Source organism: Mobula birostris, chromosome 4 (genome assembly GCF_030028105.1).
Source record: "Mobula birostris isolate sMobBir1 chromosome 4, sMobBir1.hap1, whole genome shotgun sequence".
NCBI lineage: Eukaryota > Metazoa > Chordata > Chondrichthyes > Myliobatiformes > Myliobatidae > Mobula > Mobula birostris.
The window spans coordinates 58,826,291-58,854,168 of NC_092373.1; the positions used below are offsets into that span (position 1 = coordinate 58,826,291).

The window sequence follows — 27,878 nt, forward strand, 5'->3', positions numbered from 1 at the left end:
ATTGACAACTATTTTTGGATTATTATATCTGCAACTTACTGATCGCACTCACGTACCGGGAGCTATAGATTTAATAATTTTTATGCAGCGGGTTCCCTGAAACCTAAGAATTATTTCAAGGTTTCCTCCAGGGCAAAAAGTTTAAGAAAAACTGATCTACAGGGTCTCCTATAGATCGCATCTTTTTCTGATACCACCACCAAGGCCTTAATTGCACCCATCCGATATAGTGCCATTGTTGATGGCTCTACATTTGGAATCATTTCCAGAATACCTCCAAGCATCCAATGCAGCCAGAATCGTTTTGCTTTTATTGAAGTTGTCCTTTACTTTTCAGGCATCTGGCTACTAAACAGCATGGTTATGCTAGATATAAGCAAGTTTCTTCACCTACAGCAATGGGCACAAAATAATCCATGCATTGTGATTCTCTTTTACTTTGGTGCCAAGTTTAGTTTGCCTTATCCATTAATTTCCTCCGAGCCAATGGAGAGTGAAGAAGGGTAATATTTATAGTACTTCCAATTTTTTTAAATTGTACTTTATAAGAGGTTTGTGAAATGTAAGAGGTTTGTATTGGTTAAACTGAAAGCATTTAAACCTGCTGTACTTGATGCTTTTCGCCACAGAGTAGTTAAGACTGTGGGAGATATTGTTCCTGAGTTAACAACTTGTTTAGTCACTACCTCATTGAAATTGTGGATGACACATGTGAACAATGTGAAGGTCTTGATGTCTCCACTAATTGAAGGATTAAAAATGAAAGAACTATATAATGAGAATTAAAAGTCTGTCAGTTGTTGAAAACCTACTTTATAAATGATTAACCTCAAGTAAGTGAGTGTTTTTTTGATTAGCAAACCGAAGGTGGGTGCTAGTTCTGTCAAGGTTTGCATTTATGAAGCCTTTTCATTAACTACTGTGTGGAAGGTTTGATAAGATCAAGTGATATTATAAATAAAATACATCATTTGGAACTGTTAATTGGGTAAAGCAGTTCAAGAAGCCAATTGTGAATTCCATGGCATGGCAAAATTAGTCCTGATGCCTTGTTTTTAATTCAAGTGAATTGCCTCCTGTATGGCAAATAGACCTCAATCTGGACGTTCATTTTAAAATATTTGTGTTTGGGGTATTTCAGATATATCCTCCAGATTCTCCACTACAGATGGAAGACTATGTAAAAAAAAAGGGAACAACAATTAATAATCCATGTAGGATTAAGAAACTGCGGGGAGGAGGATTAGCACGGTGGGCTGTACAAAGGGCCTGAAACCAAGCTCTGAAAACTTGAGTTCAAATCTCACCAGAGCAACTGGGGAATTAAACTGGATTATTTGAAAGTTAATATACATAATTTTGTCCATAAAACTAATGAAGTACTGTAAGACCTGAAAAGATTTATTAAGTTACTTGGTTGAAGGGCAGTTAGGTAGGGAAAAGAAAGGTTCACTTTGCTATTGATCCTGATATCTCCTGGGTGGGAAAAATTGTTAATATTATCAATTACAAAGCTCTGTATCTAAATGTTCTGCCCAATATTGTGGAGAAATCATGAAGAATATTCAAAACAATATCCTCAGGATAGAATCCAGTACTACAGTGTTAATGGGAAACTGAGACTGAAATGTCAGTGCCAGTACTTGGTGATCCAAATGCACATGTATGTTTCTAAGACTCTCTATCTACTGCATGCATTTCAAAGAACTACAGAGATACTCATCAGCATCACTTCTGCAAAATCTTCCAAATCTGCTGACAGGGTGAGTGAGCTAATGCCAGATTCCTATCCCAGGCTGTTGAGCCCAGGATCCAGGCTGCAATTACTACAAATAAACGTGACGAGCGAGTTGCTTCTTACATAATCCTGACGCTAGATTTACAAGGCGGGTTCTTCATTCCATCCTGACTGAAGTCACCAGATCTTAAGGAGGAGAGAGATAATACGTGAAGGTATTCTCAAAACTTCCTAGGAAAAACATTATCAGTCACTCATGGAAAACTCTAGTCCATAAGCTTTTTAGTCTCAAGTAGATCACATTGTGGCTTAATAAAGTTAATAGGAGGAGCACAGAGTGTCCCAAACAACCCACATATCCACTCCACCAAATAGTGGGGGTTAGGGTGAGAGTGACATGTGGGCCCTTCTGCTTTTCTTTATTGAGATATCTTGGACTGTACATAAGACTCCATTACAAAGAGGGCAAGGTAATAGAAACATTGTAGAATGGAAATAAAATTATATAAAATCAAGGTATTTCTGAGTAGGATAAAGTACTTAAGGATGATGATGGTCATTTTGGATGCCAGCATGTGTATTTTAGATTTATGGAGGCCAATCAGGTAATCATTGAGGTTAGTATCATTAGGCTTGATGGTTTCAAAACTGGCTGAGCTGAAACAGATGGCTTTGGTGATCATTATGAAATGGGAATTCGTTCACAGCTTGTTTCAGTGAAGTATGATGCCAAGATTGTGAACAGATTGGCAGGTGTTCAGATAAGAGTGATGTAATGGGTGGCCAGTCGACAGACTTGTGCTGAGAGTTCAATGTGTTTACTCATCTAATATTTGGTTGAAAGACAATTTTGTTTAGTCATTGTTGGAACATGAAATAAAACTGTTCAGTGGTGTTGCTTGAACAAACTATTGCAGTAATGTGTTTCTAATCTACAGAATTAAGGGGGATCCACTGAACATCTTTGTGGAAATGAAGTGGCCTAGTCACTGAGGCTAGATTTCTTTGCACCTGCTTGAGATAATCCTGCAATTTATACCTTAATGAGAAAAACATCCTGGTAGGTAGAATATCCTGGTAGGAAAAACAGTTAACCATTAGCATTTCTGCACTGTACATTTTCAGCTTGTTAATTTTCTGCACAATAATGGTCATACTTGACAGTCCATATTTCTTAGTTATTGTCATTTTTGTGCCCGGATAATTGGAATTTATGATAGATGAAAACAGCATTCCATTTTAAGCTTTCTGATTTAATACAGAATTTAAAGTATTGTACTATATTTAACTTGGATAATCAGAAAAAATATGTTTTGATACAAAAATCTATTATATTTGTCACATTTCAATGAGATTTGATACTAAATCACTTCCATGTGTCACTGTGCAAGAGTTTATACACTGGGTGTCTGAGTAAGCTTTCAAGTAATTGAATCTATTTACCTGAAATGTGTAAAGATTACTGGAACACTCATGGGCATTCCTCAGACTGACAATGGAGCATTTGAGCCACAAACCAGTGCTGACTTTTAAAAGGGAGCACACAACCCATTGTGTTCCCAGGTTAATGACTGGTGGGCCAGATATGTTTTCTTTCCAGCATCAAAGTGATTCCAGTGGAAAACTTAAAAATGCTGTATTCTTTCTGTGAGCACTTTGGGTAGAATCTGCCACTGACTGTTCAGCCTTCAGAGCTCAGAGTTCACCTGGCCTAAACTCAGTCTGAAACAGAGGCTTTAGTCCTCCACTTGTTCTCGGCTAACTAATAAGCAAAAGAATTTGAGGTGCAAGTGGCTTCGCCTTCTACCCTTACCTCAGTCACCCAGGAAATCCAGCAATGCATAAGTTCTAATTGTGACCAGATTCCTGGTAGACCTGTCAAAGGGAGAGAGTGTATGATGGTCTCTAATATTAATAACCTACAAAATTAATTTATAGCAAAGTCAAATCCAAATTGTATAATACAGGGAAACAACACAAGATGCATTTAAATCAATTTGGTTAAATTGTAAAAGGAAAGTAGCCCTACTTGCCCTTCTCTCTGTAGCCATTTCTTCTCATTACGATAGAGACTCACAAGACTGGTCCAGGTTCAGCAGGTGGATTTTTTGGTTTAACAGTCAAGAAATCTGCAGAACTTTGCACAGTTCTTCAATGAGGATTCGAGTGCACTTAATCCAGTGAATGGTGGCCAGCTGTGGAAGTTGGGGGTTGTACTTTCACTTGGAAGTCCTAAACTTCTACACAAGTACATGGTGAAAGTACACAATTCCACATAGACTTTCAGCCTCCTAAGCAAAAGATACAGCCCAGAAGTTTAGCATTAACTCTGCAACATAATCAGCCTCTTATTTTGTCATTAAGGCTATAAACTATTGATGTACAGTATATACTGCATTAAATAAGTCCTATTTATTAATCATCAGATTTGATGCAAGATCATTTATAAGCTTTTTAAAAACTGTCAATGGGATTCTCAACAATGTACCCTTAGCCATCATGACATGTTAAATGTTACTACTGTGGGAGGGATATGCATACATTTTATACTTCAAAATAAATCTTGTATTTTTAATATTTAAACAACCATGTATTTCTGTGAATTAGTTCTTTTCAGTGCTGCACATAATCAATTATGAGGCTCCAGTCGCAACCAATCTTTTTTACGTGCTATATACCAGTACTATGGTTCCTTCTGACATTTGAAAGCCTCAACAGTACATCAAGCGAAGAAGAGTTGGTGGTCACAACTAAACAAGGAAAAGTCAAAGGAATGTCAGTAAATGTTCTTTCAGGATCAGTCACAGCTTTCCTGGGGATTCCATATGCAGAGCCGCCTATTGATGAACTGAGATTTAAGAAACCAGAACCTCGAAGACCCTGGTCTGGGCTGTGGAATGCAGACAGATATCCAAACTCATGTTATCAGTATGTAAACAGCTCTTCTCCTGGCTTGCCGTGGGAAGAAATGTGGAATCCTAACACTCAACTTAGTGAAGACTGTCTCTATGTTAATGTGTGGGTTCCATCGCCAAAACCAAACAAAGCAGCTGTTATGATATGGATCTTTGGTGGGGGTTTTGCATCAGGCACCTCTTCCTTAATGATTTATGATGGCAAATATCTAGCTTATGTTGAGAATGTAATTGTTGTTTCCATGAACTATAGATTGGGTGCTTTAGGATTTTTAGCTGTGCCTGGTAGCCGAGATATTCATGGAAACATGGGATTATTTGATCAACGGTTAGCACTTCAATGGGTTCAAGACAATATAATGGCATTCGGAGGAAATCCCAACAGCGTGACCTTGTTTGGAGAGAGTGCAGGAGCAGCTTCAATTCATCTCCATATTCTTTCACCTAAAAGTCATTCTCTCTTTACCAGAGCCATCATGCAAAGTGGTTCCTGTAATGCTCCCTGGGCTGTTTTACCAGATGCTGAGGCAAAACACAGGGCTTCAATCTTGGCTCACCGGCTTAGTTGCACTTTCAATAACGATACGGCGCTAGTAAACTGTCTACATCATAAGCATCCCAAAGAGATAGTGGACAAGAGTCTTGGAATCGTAACAGATAGCCTTTTATCTGGCTATACATTTAAACCTGTTGTTGATGGAGACTTTCTCACTGATGTGCCTGATGAATTAATTCAAATGAAAAAATTGAAAAAACTCCAAATCTTAGTAGGTGTGAACAAAGATGAGGGAAGTTACTTTTTGGTATATGGGGCTCCTGGTTTCAAAAAGACTACAGCAAGTCTCATTACTCGTGAACAATTCCTAAAAGGCGTAAAGATGACTTTACCTAATGCTGGTGATATTGGAGTGGAGGCAGTCGCTTTCCAATATACAGATTGGACAGATGAGAACAATGCAACGAAAAATCGTGATGCTTTGGTTGCTGTGGCTGGAGATAAGAATTTTGTATGTCCCTTGATGCAGTTTGCTAATAAGATGGCCGAATGTGGAAACACTGCCTATGTCTATTTGTTTGAACACCATGCGTCAAATGCAGATTGGCCACATTGGATGGGAGTTATGCATGGTTATGAGATTGAATTCATGTTTGGGATGCCTGTTGATGGAAAGCTCAATTATACTGCGGCAGAAGAAACACTCAGCAGAAACATGATGCATTACTGGGCAAACTTTGCAAAAACTGGGTAAGTCCTTAACAAGCTTTGGATAAATTTCTTCCTACAAATACAATACTGAATTCCTTTTTGTATGTTTAAGATACTGCTTTGTTAGTTCAATGTCAATTTGAAATGCAGAACTTTAAGATATAGGAGCAGAAGTAGGACATTTGGCCCATCGAGTGCTCCGCCATTCAATCATGGGCTGATCCAATTCTTCCAGTCATCCCCACTCCCCTGCTTTCTCCCCATACCCTTTGATGTCCTGGCTAATCAAGAACCTATCTATCTCTGCCTTATATACACCCAATGACTTGGCCTCCACAGCCGCTTGTAGCAACAAATTCCACAGATTCACCACCCTCTGACTAAAGTAATTTCTCCGCATCTCCATTCTAAATGGATGTTCTTCAATCCTGAAGTTGTGCCCTCTTGTCCTAGACTGCCCTACCGTGGGAAATAACTTTGCCATATCTAATCTGTTCAAGCCTTTTAACATTTGGAATGTTTCTATGAGATTTCTCCCCCCCCCCCCCCCACTTCTCCTGAACTCAGGAAATTCTGCCAGATGTTCCTCATACAGTAACCCTTTCATTCCTGGAATCATTCTTGTGAATCTTTTCTGAACCCTCTCCAATGTCAGTATATCCTTTCTAAAATAAGGAGCCCAGAACTGCACATGATACTCCAAGTGTGGTCTCACGAGTGCCTTATAAAGCCTCAACATCACATCCCTGCTCTTATGTTCTATACTTCTCAAAAGGATGGCAACATTGCATTGGCCTTCATCACCACTGACTCAACCTGGAAGTTAACATTTAGGGTATCCTGCATGAGGACTCCCAAGTTCCTTTGCATCTCTGCATTTTGAATTCTTTCCCCATCTAAATAATAGTCTGCCGGTTTATTTCTTCCACCAAAGTGCATGACCATACACTTTCCAACATTGTACTTCTTTGCCCATTCCCCTAAACTACCCAAGTCTCTCTACAGGTTCTCTGTTTCCTCAACACTACCCACTCCTCCACCTATCTTTGTATCATTGGTAAATTTAGCCACCCATTAAGCCCATGGTCCAAATCATTGACTTACATTGTAAGAAGCAGTGGTCCCAACATGATCACCTGTGGAATCTCACTGGTAACAGGCAGCCAGCCAGAATAGGATCTCTTTATTCCCACTCTCTGTCTTCTACCGACCAGCCAATGCTCCACCCATGCTAGTAACTTCCCTGTAATTCCATGGGCTCTTATCTTGCTAAGCAGCCTTGTGTACAGCACTTTGTCAAAGGCCTTCTGAAAATCCAAGTACATCACATCTCCTTTGTCTACCCTGCTTGTAATTTCCTCAAAAAAAAAATTGCAGTATGATAGTCAGTCAGGATTTTCCTTTCGGGAAACCATGCTGGCTTTGGTCTATCTTGTCATGTGCCTCCAGGTGCTCCGTAATCTCATCCCTAACGATCGATTCCAACAACTTCCCAACCACTAACGTCAGGCTAACAGGTCTATAGTTTCCTTTCTGCTGCCTCCTACCCTTTTTAAATGGCGGAGTAACATTTGCAATTTTCCAGTCATCTGGTACAATGCCAGAATCTATCAGTTCTTGAAAGATCATTGTTAAAGCCTCCGCAGACTCTGCAGCTACTTGCTTCGGAACCCAAGGGTACATTCCATCAGATCCAGGAGATTTATCTGCCCTCAGATCATTAAGCTTCCTGAGCACCTTCTCAGTCGTAATTTTCACTGCACATAATTTACTTCCCTGACACTCTTGAATGTCCAGTATACTGCAGACATCTTCCACTGTGAAGACTGATGCAAAATACGCATTCAGTTCCTCTGCTCTACAGTTTCTCTGTATCTCTCATTACAATATCTCCAGCATCATTTTCTATTGGTCCTATGTCTATCCTCAACTCTCTTTTATCCTTTATATACTTAAAAAAAAAGCTTTTAGTATCTTCTTTGATATTAGTCTCCAGCTTCCTTTCATAATTCATCTTTTCCTTCCTAATGACCTTCTTAGTTTCGTGCTGCAAGTGTTTAAAAGCTTCTCAATCCTCAATCTTCCCACTGGCTTTGGCTTCCTTGTATGCCCTCTCTTTTGCTTTTACTTTGGCTCTGACTTGTTAGCTGCGGTAGTATTCTCCTTTCGTTCAAAAATGTCTTCTTATTTGGAATATATCTGTCTTGCACTTCCCTCATTTTGCACAGAAACTCCATCCATTGCTGCTCTGCTGTCCTTCGTGCTAATGTCTCTTTCCAGTCAACCTTGGCCAGTTTCCCTCTCGTGCCATTGTAATTTCCTTTATTCCACTGAAATACCAACGCATTGGAATTTAGTTTCTCCTTCTCAAATTTCAAAGAGAACTCAATCATATTGTGATCCCTAAGGGTTCCTTAACTTTAAGCTCTCTTATCACCTCCGGATCATTGCACAGCACCAATCCAGCACAGCCGATCCCCTAGTGGGCTCAACAACAAGCTGTTCTAAAAAGCCATCCTTTAAACATTCTACAAATTCTCTCTCTTGAGGTCCAGTACTGGCCTGGTTTTCCCAATCCATTTTCATTTTAAAATCCCCAACAATTATCATGACATTGCCCTTCTGACATGCCTTTTTTATCTCCTGCTGTAATTTGTAATCCACATCCTGGCTGCTGTTTGGAGGCCTGTATACAACTGCCATTAGGGTCCTTTTACCCTTGCCATTTCTTAACTCAACCCATAGAGACTCTACACCTTCTGACCCAGTGTCATTCCTTTTAATGATTTAATATTATTTCTTATACAGGGCCACACCACCCCCTCTGCCTACCATCCTGTCTTTCTGATACACCGTATAGGACGTCAGCTCTCAAGAGCAGCCATCTTTTAGCCAAGTTTCAGAGATGTTCACAACCTCATAATTGCCAATCTGTAGCTGAATTTCAAGATTGTTCATTTTATTTTTTATGCTGCATGCATTCAAGTATAACACTTTCAGTCCAGTATTTTTTGCTTTCTGTTTTAACTGCACCACGCCTCTTTTGCCCTTTACCTCATCCCACTGGCTGTGGTTATGCCTCATCTCCTGCCTGACCTTTCTATCTCTGTTGCATGCTATCTTTGATTTATTTCTGTTTGACCCTTCCTCAGCCTTATTGCTCCAGTTCCCATCCCCCTGCCAAATCCTCCCTAACAGCTCTATTAAACCTGCCTGCTAGGATATTGGACCCCTTTGGGTTCAGGTGTAACCCGTCCTTTTTGTACAGGTCGTACCTCCCCCAGAAGTGGCCCCAATGATCCAGGAACCTGAAGCCCTGCCCCCCTACACCAGTCTCTCAGCCACACATTAATATGCCTGATCGTGCTATTCTTGCACTCGTTAGCATGTGGCACAGGCAGCAGTCCTGAGATTACAACCCTGGAGGTCCTGCTGTTTAGCTTCCTACCCAATTCCCTGAATTCTGTCTTCAGGACATAGGTTTTTCTATCTATGTCAACGTGTACCAAGATTTTGTCTGTTCACCCTCTCCCTTCTGAATACTGTGCCTCCCGTACCCTGGCACCTGGGAGGCAACACGCCATGCAGTTATCTCTGTAAGGCTGACAGAACCTCCTGTCTGTTCCCCTCACTATGGAATCTCCTATGTCTACCGCATTCCTCATCTTTTTCTCCCCCTTCTGCACCACGGAACCAGGCTCAGTGCCAGAGACCCGATCACCGTGGTCGTTCTCTGTCAGGTCACCACCCCCACCCCTCAACAGCATCCAAAACAAGATAACAATTACTGAGGGGTTGGCCACAGGGGTGCTCTCTACTATCTGAGGTCTTCCCATCCTTTCCCTGACAGTCACCCACATCTAAATCCTGCAGCCTCGGGGTGACTAACTCCCTGTAGCTCCTCTCTATCTCCTGCTCACTCTCCCTAATAAGCTGTAGGTCATCAAGCTGTAGTTCCTGATCCCTAACACGGTCTCTCAGAAGCTGCCTCTCGGTGCACCTGGCTCAGATGTGGCCATCTGGGAGATTGGAAGATTCGCAGGATTCCCACATCTGACACCCAGAGCAAAGTACTACTAACCCTACAGACATGCTCTCTATTCCTCCAAAAAAAAAATGCAAGGACAAAACGAAATCCACTTACCCACTTGCTGAAGCCCGAATGAGCCAAAAACCTATCACTCTGCCTCCGACCACTCCATTGATGACCGCTCCGCTAGGCAGTGTCTCCCTTTTATGTCTGAACCCTTCCTGCTCTCCAACTCACGATTGGTGCTCTGGTTGTAGCAGAGTTCCCGTGAAGCTTTTCCCTTTTAAACATCGCTCTAGGACCCGTGCACTGCCTCCTCTCTCGGAAATCTCCAAGTCATGATTGTGAAGGCCAGTTTATCAAACTTTCACTAATTTTATGGAGAACAAATCAGTTGTGCTTAAAACAAATATCTCACTCATTCTGGGTGTAAGGTAATATGTAGGATACTATACTAATTCATTTAACTTTACCTTTGGACAGTTCTCGTCCCCATATTTAATAAAGGCTATACTGGCAATGAAAACAGTCCAAAAGAGATTAGTTGTGCTAATTCACAAGGTGAGAACAGCTGAAGAAAGTAGCTCTGTATTCTTCGGAATTTATCAAAATGAGAAGTGTTACTGAAACAAACATCATAAAGCAGCAAAATAGGGGAGATGCTGAAATATTTCCAATAAAGGGAGAATTTCAAATGAGGGGACATAATTGTACGGTTGGGGATGGGCATTTGAAACTAATGTATGTAGGAGTCTTCTTCCCAAGGCCAGTAACTCTCCAGAATTCTCTGAGGTTTGTGAAGGCCAGTTTATTGAATGTATTAAAAGATAAAGTGGATATATTTTTTTAAAAGATTGTGGAATTGACAGTGATTTGGAATTGGAGTGGAAGAAATGAGGCCGAGGCAAATCAGCAATGATATTGAATGGTGTGCTGGATGGAGGTACTGAGTGTCTTCTCCTGCTCCCCTTATTTGCTGTAATTTATGAAAACATTACGCTTTATTTTAATCCCTTATTTTCTGGAAACACTCTTCTTCCCCCAGCACATGGATGTCATTGTAACTAGAAACAGGAGGAAGGGTTTATTTGCTGTCCTTTTTGTATTGTGTTATCTTTTTTCATTGTCACTTTGGAGACCGTTTAAAAATCTATTAAAGTTCAACATTTTTTTTTCGGAATCAGAATGATTATTTTGTGGTGATATTGATTCAATGGTGACAGCATATATAAAGATTGATCTTGTTGCAATGTGTGTAACAAAAGATTTCAAGCACAGAAGTAGGTGTGACAACATATAATCTCCGTGGCAACCATGCAAGTGTTAAGCATGTGATTTCACTTCCTTTCAAAACATTAGCCATGTAAATGGCCTTTATAAATGTTTTGCTTAGACTTTCAATCATAACTATTTAAACTTGTGGTTCAGATTTTCTGGTGTTTGGTTATGGCTTTCCTCAAAGTAGATGGATTAATTGTTAATGCTTTTCTTCCCATATGTTAAAGTAACCCAAATGAACCCAACGTGCAAGGAATGAGGTGGCCTGAATATACACATACAGACCAAAAATATATATCTTTCAACACAGAAGCAACAAGGATTTATATGAAGTACCGGGCTCAGCAGTGCGCCTTCTGGAATCTATTTCTTCCAAAACTACTACAGAGGACAGGTAAAAAAATGTTACTGCAGATCATGATCTGATGTTTTCACTATTACTGACGCAAAAGGATTTGTTTATGATTTGTAAACTCGTGGAAAAGCTTATCTGAAACTCCACCATTTATACCGCATGATAAACAGTGGTTCAAAACGCGTATGCCGGGGCGGCAACAGTGAACTTAAAATGAGGTGCCATCGTGCTGAAGCTGTAACACAGGAATACAGAAAATATGTCCTCAGCGATCTCACAGTCAATAGATTGGGATTAAAGTTTTGCACTCCTGACATATTTTGTTGGAAACAATCGTGGGAAATTAAATAGTTTGCTGTAGGAGGGAGCTTCAAGCACACTCTCATTCTCAATGTTGGTAGATGTTTATAAACCAGGCTGTTCATTCATAGCCATTTCCAGCGGGAAATGTTCAGCGAGAGGTATATCTTAGCTTTATCCCGAGATTTCCTCAGCCATAAAGCCTGTTTTCAGCAGATTATGTACAATTTATGAAATTTCTGACAGCACTTTAAGGGACAGGCCAGGAAACCAAGCAAATCCTGGCTTTAATACTCAGTCCAACAGTTCCAAGATGGTTACACCAACAGTATCTACCAAAGGTAACTAGTTAATTACCATCAACACACATCAAAGTTGCTGGTGAACGCAGCAGGCCAGGCAGCATCTGTAGGAAGAGGTGCAGTCGACGTTTCAGGCCGAGACCCTTCGTCAGGACTAACTGAAGGAAGAGTGAGTAAGGGATTTGAAAGTTGGAGGGGGAGGGGGAGATCCAAAATGATAGGAGAAGACAGGAGGGGGAGGGATGGAGCCAAGAGCTGGACAGGTGATAGGTAAAAGGGGATACGAGAGGATTATGGGACAGGAGGTCCGGGAAGAAAGACAGGGGGGGGGGGAACCCAGAGGATGGGCAAGAGGTATATTCAGAGGGACAGAGGGAGAAAAAGGAGAGTGAGAGAAAGAATGTGTGCATAAAAATAAGTAACAGATGGGGTACGAGGGGGAGGTGGGGCATTAGCGGAAGTTTGAGAAGTCGATGTTCATGCCATCAGGTTGGAGGCTACCCAGACGGAATATAAGGTGTTGTTCCTCCAACCTGAGTGTGGCTTCATCTTTACAGTAGAGGAGGCCGTGGATAGACATGTCAGAATGGGAATGGGATGTGGAATTAAAATGTGTGGCCACTGGGAGATCCTGCTTTCTCTGGCGGACAGAGCGTAGATGTTCAGCAAAGCGGTCTCCCAGTCTGCGTCGGGTCTCGCCAATATATAAAAGGCCGCATCGGGAACACCGGACGCAGTATATCACCCCAGTCGACTCACAAGTGAAGTGTTGCCTCACCTGGAAGGACTGTTTGGGGCCCTGAATGATGGTAAGGGAGGAAGTGTAAGGGCATGTGTTGCACTTGTTCCGCTTACACGGGTAAGTGCCAGGAGGGAGATCAGTGGGGAGGGATGGGGCGGATGAATGGACAAGGGAGTTGTGTAGGGAGTGATCCCTGCGGAATGCAGAGGCGGGGGAGGGAAAGATGTGCTTAGTGGTGGGATCCCGTTGGAGGTGGCGGAAGTTACGGAGAATAATATGTTGGACCCGGAGGCTGGTGGGGTGGTAGGTGAGGACCAGGGGAACCCTATTCCTAGTGGGGTGGCGAGAGGATGGAGTGAGAGCAGATGTACGTGAAATGGGGGAGATGCGTTTAAGAGCAGAGTTGATAGTGGAGGAAGGGAAGCCCCTTTCTTTAAAAAAGGAAGACATCTCCCTTGTCCTAGAATGAAAAGCCTCATCCTGAGAGCAGATGCGGTGGAGATGGAGGAATTGCGAGAAGGGGATGGCGTTTTTGCAAGAGACGGTGAGAAGAGGAATAGTCCAGATAGCTGTGAGAGTCAGTAGGCTTATAGTAGACATCAGTGGATAAGCTGTATCCAGAGACAGAGACAGAAAGATCTAGAAAGGGGAGGGAGGTGTCGGAAATGGACCAGGTAAACTTGAGGGCAGGGTGAAAGTTGGAGGCAAAGTTAATAAAGTCAACGAGTTCTGCATGCGTGCAGGAAGCAGCGCCAATGCAGTCATCGATGTAACGAAGGAAAAGTGGGGGGCAGATACCAGAATAGGCACAGAACATAGATTGTTCCACAAACCCAACAAAAAGGCAGGCATAGCTAGGACCCATACGGGTGCCCATAGCTACACCTTTAGTTTGGAGGAAGTGGAAGGAGCCAAAGGAGAAATTATTAAGAGTAAGGACTAATTCCGCTAGACGGAGCAGAATGGTGGTAGAGGGGAACTGATTAGGTCTGGAATCCAAAAAGAAGCGTAGAGCTTTAAGACCTTCCTGATGGGGGATGGAAGTATATAAGGACTGGACATAGTTAATTACCATCTCCTCTTTATTGATATTTACACAGGAGTACCTCATGGATGCATGCATTGCCCACTCTGCCATCTCTGTAATCTCATGACTGTGTGGCTCAGCACAGTTCAAAGGTTCAATTTAATGTCAGAGAAATGTATACAATATACATGCTGAAATGCTTTTTCTTCACAAAACATCCGCGAAAACAGAGAAGTGCCCCAAAGAATGAATGACAGTTAAACATGAGAACCCCAAAGTTTCCCCCACCTCCCGTGTAAGCGGCGGTAAGCAACAACCCCCCCCGCCGTACCAAAACAAAAAGCCAAAAAGCGCACCCACTACCGAGCACAAGCATGAGCTAGGCGATAGCAAAGACACAACCCTCGCAGTTACCCCAAACACTATCACAATTCATTCGGCATTCAGCAACCCACAGGTTCTCTCTCTCCCCAATAAGGGAGAGGGAGGTGTCCCCCATTTTGCCAGCGAGCAGGAGATAAGGGTTCATTCTCTCCCTATCCCTCCCTTCCCCTCAGAAAATGATGTCCCCCATTTTCTCAGCGAGCAAGAGAGATAACAACAACCCGCTGGTTTACGATGTTAAAAGTCCGTTTTGTCACTTTTTACGAACTCTGTGCCGGAAGGTCACAAAGATCTCGGGTCTTCGGGACCACAGCATAAAATTTTCTGTCCTCCCCAACGACACACGTGTCTCTTGCTGTAACACCGATCCTCGATCCGACCATCTCCAGAGCCCCGAGATCGTAGGCTTCCAAACACCTGGCCACCTCTCAGGCCAACCCCTTGGCGTGCCGAACACGGCTGGTCCTGAAACCCCGAGAATGGGTCCCATTCCTGCAAAGGACCGACGTCTGTGTGTAACTCCAGGTCAGGGTCTTCAAAAGAACCCTGAAAGGGAAAAATAAAGATATTAAAGATGGAAATAGAGCTGTTTCCGAAGATGCAAGCGAAGGGGTTGCCACTTAGCGCCATCTTAACTCCACCTTAACTCCACCTCTGTCTCCCGCTTTGCCAACTATATATTTGACGTAACTGTTGTTGGCAGAACCTCAGATGGTGATGGGGGAGACAGATGAGTGAGATAGATTGGCTGGTTGAGTAGTGTCTTAACTACAACCTTGTACTTAACATCAGTAGTTGATTCTGGACTCCAGGAAGGAGAAATCGAGAGAGCACACGCACACACATACGCACGCATGTATACATACACACACACACACATATATTGATGCAATTTTGAAGAAGGCATATCAGTGACCATATTTCATTAGGACTTTGTGGATGTTTGGTATGCTACCAAAGACTAGCAAACTTCTACAGATGTACTGTGGAGAGTGTTCTGACAAGTTGTATCACCAGCTAGTGTGAAAGCACCATTGCACAGGATTGGAAAAAGCTGCAGAGATTTATAAACTCAGCCAGTTCCATCATGGGCACTGGTCTCCCAAACATCAAGGACGTCTTCAAATGGTGATGCCTTGAGAAGGCAGCATCTATCATTAAGGAACTCCACTATCCACAATTTGCCCTCTTTTCAATACTACCATCTGGGAAGAGGTTCAGGAGCCAGAAGACACATATTTAACATTTTTGGAGCAGCCTCTTCCCCATTGAATTATTCGTGAGCACCACCTTACTATTTTGCTTTCTTTTTGCACTACTAATTTTCTTGTTATAACTTATAGTAAACTTTAGGTATGACACTGTACTACTGTTGGAAAACAGCAAATTCCATGATGCAAGTAATGATTATAGACCTGATTCTGATTCAGGTTTGTGTTTTATTGAGAACTCTTTGCTCCAGATCTCGTCACAGTCTAATTGTAAATACAGGCCAAAGAGATGAATTTCAAACATGAAGTGAGAGTCATCAAAGCAGCATTTGACTAAGAGCGGCATAAAGTCAGAATACTCCATTAGTTAGTTACAAACATGAGAAAGTGTGCATTGGCTGGAAATCCATAGCAACACACAAAACACTGGAGGAACTCAGCAGGTCAGGCAGCATCTATGGAAAAGAGTAAACAGTTGATGCTTCAGGCCAAGACCCTTCTTCAGGACTGAAAAGGAAGATGCCAAAATAAAAAGGTGAGAGGAGGGGGGGGAGGCCAACTGGAATGTGGTAGGTGAAGCCAGGTGTGTGGGAAAGGTAAAGGGCTGGAGAAGAAAGAATCTGATAGGAGACGAGAGTGGACCATCAACCTAGTCTTAAACATGCTGCAGGAATTTCAAAGATAATGCCTTAAGCCTGATGGTCGTCTTCACCATCCTCTATGGATTTCCTTTCATCGTAGAAATAGATGTTCAATTCTGCTTACAACTCTGCAAATGAATTAATCCTTAGATTAAATTTGTACTACTTTGCAAGTTGTTGATCATATCCAATAAAAGAGTCTGACTACCTACCCTTGAGCTATCATTACTAAGGGCACCTACCGTCAACATGATTGATCATAAATCCAACTCGATGGGCCACAGTAAAGCTAAGGTCACATTACAGGTTAGCAGAACTGGGTCATCCTATGGTGAGTCACTTGCCACCTGACATCCCAAAATCATTCCCACTTCTATGAAGGATGCATGAAGAGCATGCAATTGATGGAAAATACCTAGCTTTGGATTTTTTTTCCATTTAGAGAGGAAAAGATTGAACAATCAAGAAACTTGACACCATCTATGAAAGTGTATTCTGCTTTGTTGCATTTCATCCAATGCCTTGAACATTCATTCCCACCAGCTGCACCCACTGACTGTGAGCCATATACGTTCTCTCTAATTATAATCCAGGGCCACTCAGGCAGACTCTCATACACAGGAAAAGCAAGTTTACAGGAGCATAGGCATGCTACTGCCTGCAACTCCCCCCTCACAAGATACTCAACATCGTATCCTGGAAATACACTGCTGATCACCAGAGTGCAAATCCTGGAATTCACTGACCAGTAGTCTGTGGGAGTACCTTCACCCTAACAGCAGCTCCAATTCAAGACAGGTGGCTTTGCCACTTCAGTTAGCCATGTAGGATTGAGCAATACCTGTCAGCCTTGTCAAGGGCACACATGGCAAACAAAAAAAAAAGAAAAAAATGGAAGAATTTAGTGTGTAGTTTTACTGGCATTTATTCTGCTGAGGCTACTTTATTTAAAATTTTCTTTCTGCTGCCTATTGGGCCACAATTATTGTGAGAATGCAGAATTCAGTAGAGATTTTGGGAAGCAACTTTTAGATTTACAATATTGCATGATTAATTTGGAGCACTCAGTAGAATATATTGTATTAAAATAAAACTACTTTCAATTTATTTGCCCAGTTCTCCTTCAACTGGAATTGGTTGTTACATGAATAATGTTTTCCATGGAAAAGCTCATAATCAAACCAAGCATTGTTCTGCCACAGACAATAGATATTGGTTGCTCAAAAGTCTATTTTTGACATTCTGCTATACTGAAGTTCTATAAGCCATCAAATATTGTGAAAAATATTTTCATTAATAATTACCACAGCTATTGACATTATAAATTAGCTGTACCTTTAGCTAATGGTCAGTAGATGATATGAGGCAAATAGAGCTTATGTTTGTTCTGTTTTGTTTTTATCTTTGACTTATTTTCCATTCTTGGAATACTGATGGGAAGTGTACCAGGAATTGAGTGCTCTTCTTGCTGTGCATCAATGTCAGCCCCAAGCTGCTGGTATTTACATAGTTGTCTTAGAGAGCCAAAAAAGGAGAAAAATACTGCCTGGAACACAGTTTGCAGTGAAATAACTCCTTGGTGTTGTTCATACCATAATTAGCACAGAGCTTTAAGTCTATACAAAACAAACTCTTAAAAATGTAGTTGACTTTAATAACTATCACAGTATAATTTATCATCTCTGTACTGGAAACTTTGACTTAGACATTCTAATTAAGAATTGCAATGTGTTTTTTTTTTCTTTCCCCAGCACATACTGATGAGGTAGAACAACAATGGAAGCAGGAATTCCATCGATGGAACTCTTACATGTCAGACTGGAAATCTAAATTTAGTGCTTACAACAACAGAAAAGACAGTTGCGCTGGTACATAATCAGTAATATTCACTTTAAAATGGTATGTGCAGTTTAAGTGGCGTGTGTGCAATGTAATATATTGCAGGTATACCATTTTATTGCAATGTGACATATTGCATTAAATGCCATGCATACAGAGAAAAGTTCCAACTTAAAAGCTTCCCATCACTTTAGTGTTTTGTTTCAATAAGGTTAAGATAACTCCCTTAGTGTAAAACCTATTCTACTGCATCTATATGCATTTAAAAAGCCATCTATGCTACTGGTGTACCAATCAATCGTTTTAATGCCTCTCCCACCTCCCGGAGCAGTATTAGAGTTGAGCAATTTGAAAGTTTAACCCAGAGTGAAACGTAAGTGCAACTATTGTTGAGTAGTCTATGTCACTCTGAAAACTTAACTGGTCCCTCCAAAAGTTAGGCATGCTTGTTAGTACAATGGATGATGTAATTCTCTTGGGATTGCTCCTCCTAGATCATTGATAGGAAACTTACATAAGATTAGTTGCTTCTGGTTAACACCAAACAAGATCTGGACCCCAGTAAGGCATTTTTTTTTACATTTTTGTTCTTTATTGTGTCCACCCATTTAACTGATCTGTCTCACAAAACTAAATGATGACCCCTGCATCAACAACAACTTTCAAACCCCACCCTCACTTCTGCCCAGCTCTCAGATCTCTACACTTTCTATCTTCTGACTTTTCACTTTCTCCCAATGGACAACATATGCCAATTAATCTGTGATCCATCTTGGTCCTGGATAATGCTCAAATATACACAAACTCCACTGCAACCCCTCCTGGGAAGTCCCCTGTGGCCTCATTATTCATTTGCAATCATTCACCTTTCTCACTTAATCAGCAATCTGACCACAAACTGTGCTCTTTGGCCACAGTCCATCCCCAAATTGTGCTCTTTCCCAATCTTCCGCCTCACCCCCCTCCAGCTCCCCCACTCACCATGCCCTATCCACGATCCTGAGTAGGACACTGTCCACTACAAAGAAGTACAAGTATTTTCAGTAGTCCTTCAGGCTCTGCTTCTCTGAAAATTATAGTGGGACCAATGACCCATGTTGCTTACCTTCCAGTCTCACTTCCTTTGGTTGCTGTTGATTTTAATATGAGTTTCAACTTCACTCAGTATGCTTGCTGCTCATATTTCGTCAAGCTATCTCTGACTTTTGCCAGTATGGGAGATAGAATTGAAATATACTGCCAATCGGTCATTATTAAAATCAGTAAGCCAGTGTCAGGTTACTTGAGTAATTAGTTAGTGCCACCTTGGAGTGACCTAAGGGGTTATTATTGGAATCTGTTAAATTTCATAAGTACTTAATTAACATTGCATTAGCTTTCAGTGATTTTTTTTTTAAATGTAGGACACATTTAACAATTAGCACAATGAAACATCATGCTACAGGCTTTAACTATTGCTGATTTTAAGTGTGAAATTTAAAATTAAAAGTTTTCCATAATCCTGTTTACAATTTTTATTTCCCATCCTGCACTTGATCTGGCATTGAATTCCTCCATTTATGCACGTCCTGTTCTACCTTCCTGCCACTAACTTTGCAATCTGTCCATCTGATTGGTGTAGGGGATACACAGTTACTTTTCCTGTCCCCTAGAGATCTCAGCTGCCCCATGTTGCTTGTGCCATCACCAGCTTACCTTTGCAAAAATTTATGACATAAAATATTTTTGACATTAAGCAGACAAGGGCATGTCTAAATAAAGACAGATGCTATTAAATTCTGTCCTTCAGAAAGTCGATCATTACATCTGAAAAGAGACGTCTGCTATTTAATAAATAATAGAATCTGATAGTTGTGGAGACAGAAACAATTCTCTGTGTGCCAGTGATAGCCTGTTATATGGCCTAACATGCAGTTTATGATATCATTGTATTTTTTATGATAGTTTCTTTTCCACCTATGCATTTTAAATTTATTTCTGTGCTTATCTGTTGTGCTGTACTTGTTATTAAGTATATGAAACTCAAGGGGTGCTGTATCATGAGAGAATGGATGAGAAGACTTCATAAATTTTAAGTTTTTAAAAGACTCGCAGATCAAGGTTCAAAGTAAATTTATTATCAAAGTACATATATGTCACCATATACGACAGATATTCATTTTCTTGCGGGCATTCATAGTAACTCCAAGAAGCGAAATAGAATCAATGAAAGACCGCATGCATCAGGACAGACAAGGAACCAATGAGCAAAAGATGACAAATTGTGCAAATACAAAAAGAAAGAAAGAAGTAGTAATAAATAAGCAATAAGCATAGAAAGTTTGAGGTGAAGAGTCCTTGAAAGTGAGTCCATAGGTTGTGTGAACAATTCAGTGATGGGGTGGCTGAAGTTGAGTGAAATTATCCCCTCTAGTTTAAGATCCTGTTGATTGAGGTGAGATTTCGAGTTTGTTGATGAGACATCTGTTTGTGCTGATATGAAAAGAAAACATCTATTTCAGCATAATGTACTAAGATTTTGAGAGTAATTATTAAGTATGACCAGACAACTGAAAGAACTATAAAAATCAATAAACTTGCATGCATGAAATTCCATTAAATCTCAGCATTTATTTTAATTATAGAGGAATGCATTTTAGATAAATGGTCTTAACTTTGTATGCCAGTAACACAGTTTCAAGACTTGCAGATAATCATTTATACTTTAACATGCTACTTAAACTGGATGTACTTGATGAAATAATTCAATAACATATCCAACTCTTGTGTTTTTAGATCCAAAACTAGTCAGTCTCTTTGATTTTTCAATTAATTGATGTTCATACAATATGGAATCTTTGGATACAGTGACTATCAACACCTTTGAATTATATTCTGTACTCATTGTGACAGTGATATTTATGGAAGCTTGATGTGTACAACTAGATACCATTTGTTCCAGCAAAGTACATTTTAAATATGTTGTAAAGTATTTTGGAATGTCCTGTGTTCACAAAGGATATTCACAACTATGTTAAAAGCACTCTTTTCTAAGTTGACCTAATTGAACAACCCCAGCAAGAAACAACAATCAGAAGAGCTAATCAGAAAGTAATAGACAAAAGATGAATTTAAATCCATTATAAAGCAGTAAAGACCTTTTATGGAGCAGATATCTGAATGTTTAGACCTGTAATTTTTTTAGCTTGTGGTCCCTTAACCATAATGAGCCTTACCCAGGAATATAGGGATACATAATCCTCACATTTTCACATTGCAAATGTTACAGGGTTAGAAAGCCAGTTTTACCTAATCTTCTAATAACTTTAAACAAATTAATATATCAAATATAATCATACTAAAAAAGTAAAAATTAAAATGTTAAGTGTCTGTGCAATTAGCTTACAAAGAGATTGAATGAATTTATGTGGCAAATTAATTTCAATGAGAGGAAATACAAAGTTGTCCATATTTGGACACAAGCATATCAAAATACAATTGAAAGCAGGATTGGGCTATCTTTCCCTTCCAGCATGCTGTGGTATTCATTCGGATGATGACTGGTTGTTTTGACGCCATTTTCATGCAATAACCTGTCACTAACAAAATTGTCCAATTTCCAGATGTGTCATCAGTGAAACCAAATTTGCCTCCATTTCTTAAAGGGAAAGCATAATGTGACAGTTGTTTTGCAGTTGAACCAATTCTAGAATTAGAATTCACTGAATGAGAGAGCAGGCTTCAAGACTTTTGCATGGTGTGTTGAAGGTCTTGAGAAAGCAGGAAATAGGAATTACCTTGTACTGGAAGGAGCCCAGCAGATCTGTAAAGAAATACTGCTAATTTAGCAGAATCAAGTCCATCCTGATGATCATGGCATAAGAATGCAGCAACAGTAAGACATTCTGCGATTTCACCCAGGTAATCAAATCTGTAAGAATATCTTCATATGCTACGATCCCACCATACCTGCTGAGTATTGCAAAAGGCAGGATCTCCCAGTAGCTACCGATTTCAATTCAATCTCCCATTTCCATTCTGTTCATGGGTTTGTACTGCCATGATGAAGCCAAACTCAGGATGGAGGGGCAATACCTTGTATTCCATTTGGATAGCCTCTGGTCTAATTATATGAACATTGTTTTCTCTAACTTCCTCTAATTTTTTCCCCACCTCATCTCCTCGTTTTCCATTCCCCATTCTGGCTTACCCTCACACATTCTCATCTGGCTATCACCTCCCTCTGGTCTACTGCAGTGGTATCACTTGCTATTTAGGTAGATAGAGTAGAATCTGGTCATGCAATCGTAAGTGTACAGGGAGCAGAGGGTTGAGGATCCAACCTTATGGAGCACCAGTGTTTAAAATAATCATGGTGGATGTGTTGCTGCCTATCCGTACTGGCAACAATCTTTAAGGTCAAGGATCCAGTTGCAGAAGGAGTTGTTGACTCTCACGGACTGGAATTTGTTGAATTTGCTTGAAATTATAGTATTGAAGTCAAGAGCTCTTGCCTATGAGCAACAGACTTACTTAGATATTTTTACTGTTCTGATGCTGCAGAGATAAGTGTGGGGCTAGGGGATAAATTCACATAAATTCATTCAATCTCTTTGTAAGCTAATTGCACAGACACTTAACATCCGTCTTGGCTCTGTTTCAGCAGTGGGCAAAATGCATTGGATCGTCAATATCTGCAAGGCTGGAGTTGATGTGTGGAATCACCAGCCTTTCAAAGCATTTCATGATGGTAGATGTCAGAGCCACTGGGTTGTAGTTGCTAATGTATGTTACCGTGTTTTCTTGGGTACAAGGGTAATGGTGCTTTTCTTAAAGTAGGAGAGAACTTCAGATTGAAGCAGCAAGAGCTTAAAAATGTCTACAAATATCTCCACCAGCTGATCTGCATAAGTTCAGAGGTGATGACCAGGAACACCTTCCAGGGCAGATGCCTTCCACAGGTTCATCCTTTGTGGCTGTGGGTTCAGAAATCTATGTTTGTAGCATTACGTACTGGCAAATTATTAGTGGATCAGAATAAATGCATTAATTCTACTGAATAAAATCAGAGCAGGTTGGTTACATGGAGATTCTTTCTTCAATGCCATTAAGATTCTGCATAGGATTCCCATTAGGTAGTGGGCTAACTGCCCTGAGATTGGTCGTTGCACCTATGGTGAAGGATGGGAAGAAAATTCTTGGATTGTGACTCTGAAGTGTGCATCAGTGTGTGTAAGGAAGCAAATAAGGGTAGGTCAGATGAAGCTGACAGGTGATATCTCTGGATGAATATCTTGTTGATGTGGACTTAGTCAGATGGAGCCAGGCCACACATTGTAAACGCTGGGGTGCTAAGGAATGTTGAAGAGCAGATGAACTTGGCTAGGAGACCTAGAAATGGGAGATAGTCAAAATCATTTTCTCAGGATAAAGGGATAACAAGAGGACACAAGTTTAAGGTGAGAAGAAGGGATTTGAGGAAAGTGATTGATATCTGGAATTTGTTGCTCCCTCGCCCCCCCCCCACACGCACATTGATAATGTAGTTACTGTAAAGCCAGAGCTCTTCACCACATGCTGCATGATCTCAGATTGATCCTGTACCAAACACTATTGTGACACTAAACCAGGCAATACGTGACATGATTCTTGGCAATATCACATCAGCAGTCAGACATCTTACCAAGTGAAGCAGTACACATACAAAACAATGGAAGAACTCAGCAGATCAAGCAGCATTTGTGGACAGAAAAAACATCAGTTGACATTTTGGGTCATAACCCTTTATTACGTTCAGAAAGGAAGAGGGTCGAAGCTAAAATAGAAAGGTAAGGGAGGAGGAGAGACAAGCTGGTAGGTCGTGGGAGATGATAGATGGAAGTGCAAAGGGGTGAAGAAGAATGATTCCAATAGGGCAGGACAGTAGACCATGGAATAAAGAGGAGAAAGTGCATGATAAAACACTCCTCAAATCTGTGTTGAGCCGTACTGATATAGAAAAGGTCACACTGGGAGCACCGAATGCAATAACTGACAAAACTGTGCCCCCCTCAGCCCGCTCTTCTCCCCACCCTCACAAATGACCATCAACTCCTGGTTTCCCTCCTTCTCTCCTTTAGTTCATCATCTACTGTCCAATCAGATTCCTCCTTCAGCCTTCACTTCCCGCTATCACTTCCCTTTCATTCCCCCATCTCTCCTGTACTCATCTATTATCTGCCAACTTGTGGTTCCCACACCCCTCACCCCATCTTATTCTAGCTTCATCTCTTTTCCCTTCCAGTCCTCATAAAGGCTCTTGGCCTGAAATGTTGACTCTTAATTTCCGTCCATAGATGCTGCCTGACCTGCTGAGTTCTTCCAGCATTTTGTGTGTTGCTCAAGATTTCTTGCATATGCAGAATCTCTTATGCTTCAAGCAGCAGCAAGTAATCTGCTGGAGGAACTTAGTGAGTTTAGCATTGATGCTGTTGGACCAATTGAATTCCTCCAGCTGAGTGTTCATTGCTTCAAATTCAGTATCTGCAGGCTTTTCTCTTACCCAAATACAAATTTGTAGAAGTACTGCCATGGAGAAAGTTCACAGTCATAATCTTCCATAAGAAAAAATCATGGAAGGAAAAGCATGAATGATTGTTTAATTATTTAAAAAAAGAGAATGGGATGGGAACTATTTTATGTTGCAACTAACTGTATACTGTAATGCGCTGGATATCTGCAATGGAAAATGTTTCATTCCATTGACGTTAAATGCTTTAATGAATGCTGAACACTTTTCTATACAGAATGATTGCTGTAATTTAGATAAATGGTGCCCTTTTCTATTTATTTGAGAAGTGTATATTTCACCCAGACGGTGTCAAAGTTTTAACACCGCCAATGCCACTTCTCATTTCAGTGCCTGTATTAATTTATAAATTAGGTGAATGAGGCAAGATGTTGTATTGAGGTTGGATTTAAGAGGAGAGCAGAATGGGGAAATAGGATAATATTGCAGCTGGGAAGGAAGCCAGTGCTGCACACGTCGAAGCAATTGTGCTATTGAACTAAAATGATTAAAAAAGGTTGGAATGAGATACAGATCTCATACTGATGATAGAACTAAGACTAGGCACGCAAAGATAAATTTGGAAAGAATAGCAACAAGGAAGGTGGTTAGCAGTATTCTGCATAGCCTTTGATATGGCAAACTTCAGTTTTGTTTATTGACAGTTTGCAAAGATTTATTTGTAGTAAGTTTCAATATTTTGCAAAAAATGTCAAAATGTTATATACCTGTGTTATTTACATGACTTACACTACATATTTTAAATCTTGTTTGAACGTTCTGGCAAATTCAAGGCATTGATTATGGATAATACAAAGTTTGTCGTAAAATCTATTAACTGGGTTTCCGTTTTTATGTTCATTTTGTTCACGTTTCTCACAATTATCTTTGTGTTTTTTTTTAAATCCAAGTCCAGAATAATTTTTTGTGTCTATTTTAAGTTTTGGGCAGTCAACCGGCAGGCTGAGGAAACTTGCCACCCATAGCAGTAGTTAAAAGGGGATTTAGTGCCCTCAGTCACTTTTGAATTTGACTTGCAAGCCACAGACACTAAATATCATCCTGCACAGCATTGCTTAGCTTTAGGAAAGGAATAGCAGCAGAGGGTTGGAAAGAGGCCTTCAGTATCGGAAATTGGTAACCCCTCTGAGCAAGTTTACATCCATTTCAAGGAAAATCACCTATGCTTTCTCTGACTCCACTAAAAAAAGTTTTGTATTTCTGTATATGCTTTGAGTTGTATGAAAGAACAATGCTTGCAAATTACAAGCTTTTATGAAGTTCCTCTTAAAGGTTGACCCATTCAGTTTTCAGCTGTTCAAAAATAATTCTGAGATATTTAAGATAATATATCAGAATATCTTGGAGGATAAAATTAATGCAGTGTCATTTACCTGACAATTAAAGACTATGTTGGTTGTTATTGAATTGTAAGAAAATGAGCAGGGTGCATTGGAGTTGCTTGGTGAACCAGAATAGCTTCAATAACAGGCTTCACAGTGAGGTAGAAGAACCAGCATGCATAAAATGAATGCGTAGGGACGCACATAAAACTATGTTAATGAATTGTGGAGAGGCCTGCAAGCAAAATTTAATTTGAATCTTCACCTCCTGGTATTTCTTCTGTAACAAGATTAGTCCAAAGTTTGTTGACTCTGTAAAAGTCTATAATAAAGGATTTAATTGTAAAGTAACAGCTATGATGAGATCCAAACCAAGGATATGCTATCTAAAGTATTAGCTGTAGCTCAACTGGTCATATTCTTGTAGTTGCCCCAAAAGATTATAGGCCCAAGGAACACTTGAGAGATTAGTCTGACTCTCCAATGTAGGGCTGAAGGAATAGCCTATTTTTAGAAGTGTTGTCTTTTAAATGAGGTACCAACTCAAAGAGAGGAGTATCTGGACCAAAAATGTTCTGAACTTGGAAGGAGAAATTTTGTTAATAATTTGGGGTACTTATGGTACTTAAGACAGTGAGCAGGGTGTCATATTAAAGGGGGTGAATAGTGGACAGGATCTTTCTCCCCAAGTTTTGGGAGTGAAGAAGGATTTATGTAGTTACTTAAATTCAAAGTAAATTTATTATCTAAGTGCCTATAAAAAGAATTCACCCCCCCCCTACAGATATTTTCATGTTTTATTGTTTTACAACATTGAATCACAGTGGATTTAATTTGCCTTTTTTGATACTGCAACAGAAAAAGACTCCTTCAGGTCAAATTGAAAATAGATCTCAGTGAAGTGATCTGAATTAATTACAAATATAAAACACAAAATAATTGATTTCTAAAGTATTCATCTTCACCCCCCCCACCCCCAGTAATATGACACACCAAGTCAACATTGGTGAAACCAATTGGTTTCAGAAGTCACATAGTAAGGCTACGTCCACACTACGCCGGATAATTTTGAAAATGCCGGTTTCGAGTAAAAACGACAGGCGTCCACACTAAGCGTTTTTCAAAATATCTCCGTCCACATTAGGCAGATATTTGGACGAGTCTCCTCCTACTGGGCATGCGCAGGACACACAGCAAACAAGTGAAGAGGAAACGATATACTTAGTGTGCGTTTGTCCAGTTACAGAGTAGAAAAACTTAAAAGGAATTGCTCTTGGCTCTTGCGCAGGAGGACTTAAAACTTTAAAAAAAAAACAAATACTGGAGTGTATGGAGGCAACCGACAGGGAGTTCATGGACAGTATGACCCGGCTGATGACGAACATTGAAAAACTGACTAACTATGTTGCATTAATAAAGCACCTTGTTAAATGTATAAAACATCTGCATCGGTGTTATCTTGTGTTTCCATACAATGTTACATTAGGCTGTTACACATCTATTGTCAGAGAAATACTTGCATAAATAGGTAAACCACCTTCATACAAGCAAGGACAGAAAACAGGGCGAAGTGAGTATACTTATTTATTCAGTAAGCTATGGGTCGAAGTATTTGGTGAGTACATAACTCTTCTGGCTTCAGTCTCGTTGCTGTCTGTTCTGAAATTGTTAGGTGGTGGCGTTCAAGAAAACAACGAACATCTGTTCCGGCCCGTCATGACAGCGTTTTTAAATAGTCAAAAAAGCTCACTTTACAATTTAACTCTCACACCGTTCACACCAACTGCGCGTTATAACAGCTTGCTCAGTACCAAGCAGTAGCAGAAAAAGCATTGTTGTGCTGTTGTCATGACAACGTTTTTAAATCTCTCCGTTTACCCCACACACACTACGCCGGATATTAAGCATTTTCAGATTTATTCACTCTAGAGAGTGTTTTTGAAAATCTCCGTTTTCGGGGGCTGAAAACGCCGGCTCAGTGTGGACAGGAGGGCAAAATGAAGAGAAAAAGCTTTGTTTTCAAAATTATCTGGCGTAGTG

General features: G+C 40.4%; 1 protein-coding gene across 6 annotated transcripts in view; it reads left to right on the forward strand.

The window, feature by feature from the left end:
* LOC140196352 (cholinesterase-like) overlaps positions 1-27,878 on the forward strand; it is a 67,534-nt gene that overhangs the window by 19,424 nt on the left and 20,232 nt on the right. For 2 of the 6 annotated variants that reach the window (XM_072255403.1, XM_072255405.1), the window contains exons 2-5: positions 2,677-2,798; positions 4,346-5,899; positions 11,396-11,562; positions 17,882-18,029. In XM_072255403.1, the coding sequence (XP_072111504.1) occupies positions 4,374-5,899; positions 11,396-11,562; positions 17,882-18,006 (1,818 nt within the window). In that variant the 5' untranslated portion in view covers positions 2,677-2,798; positions 4,346-4,373 and the 3' untranslated portion in view covers positions 18,007-18,029. Of the gene's footprint in view, positions 1-2,676; positions 2,799-4,345; positions 5,900-11,395; positions 11,563-17,881; positions 25,330-27,126; positions 27,216-27,878 lie in introns of those variants that run through there. The other 4 variants (XM_072255402.1, XM_072255407.1, XM_072255404.1 and 1 more) reach the window with 3 other exon arrangements.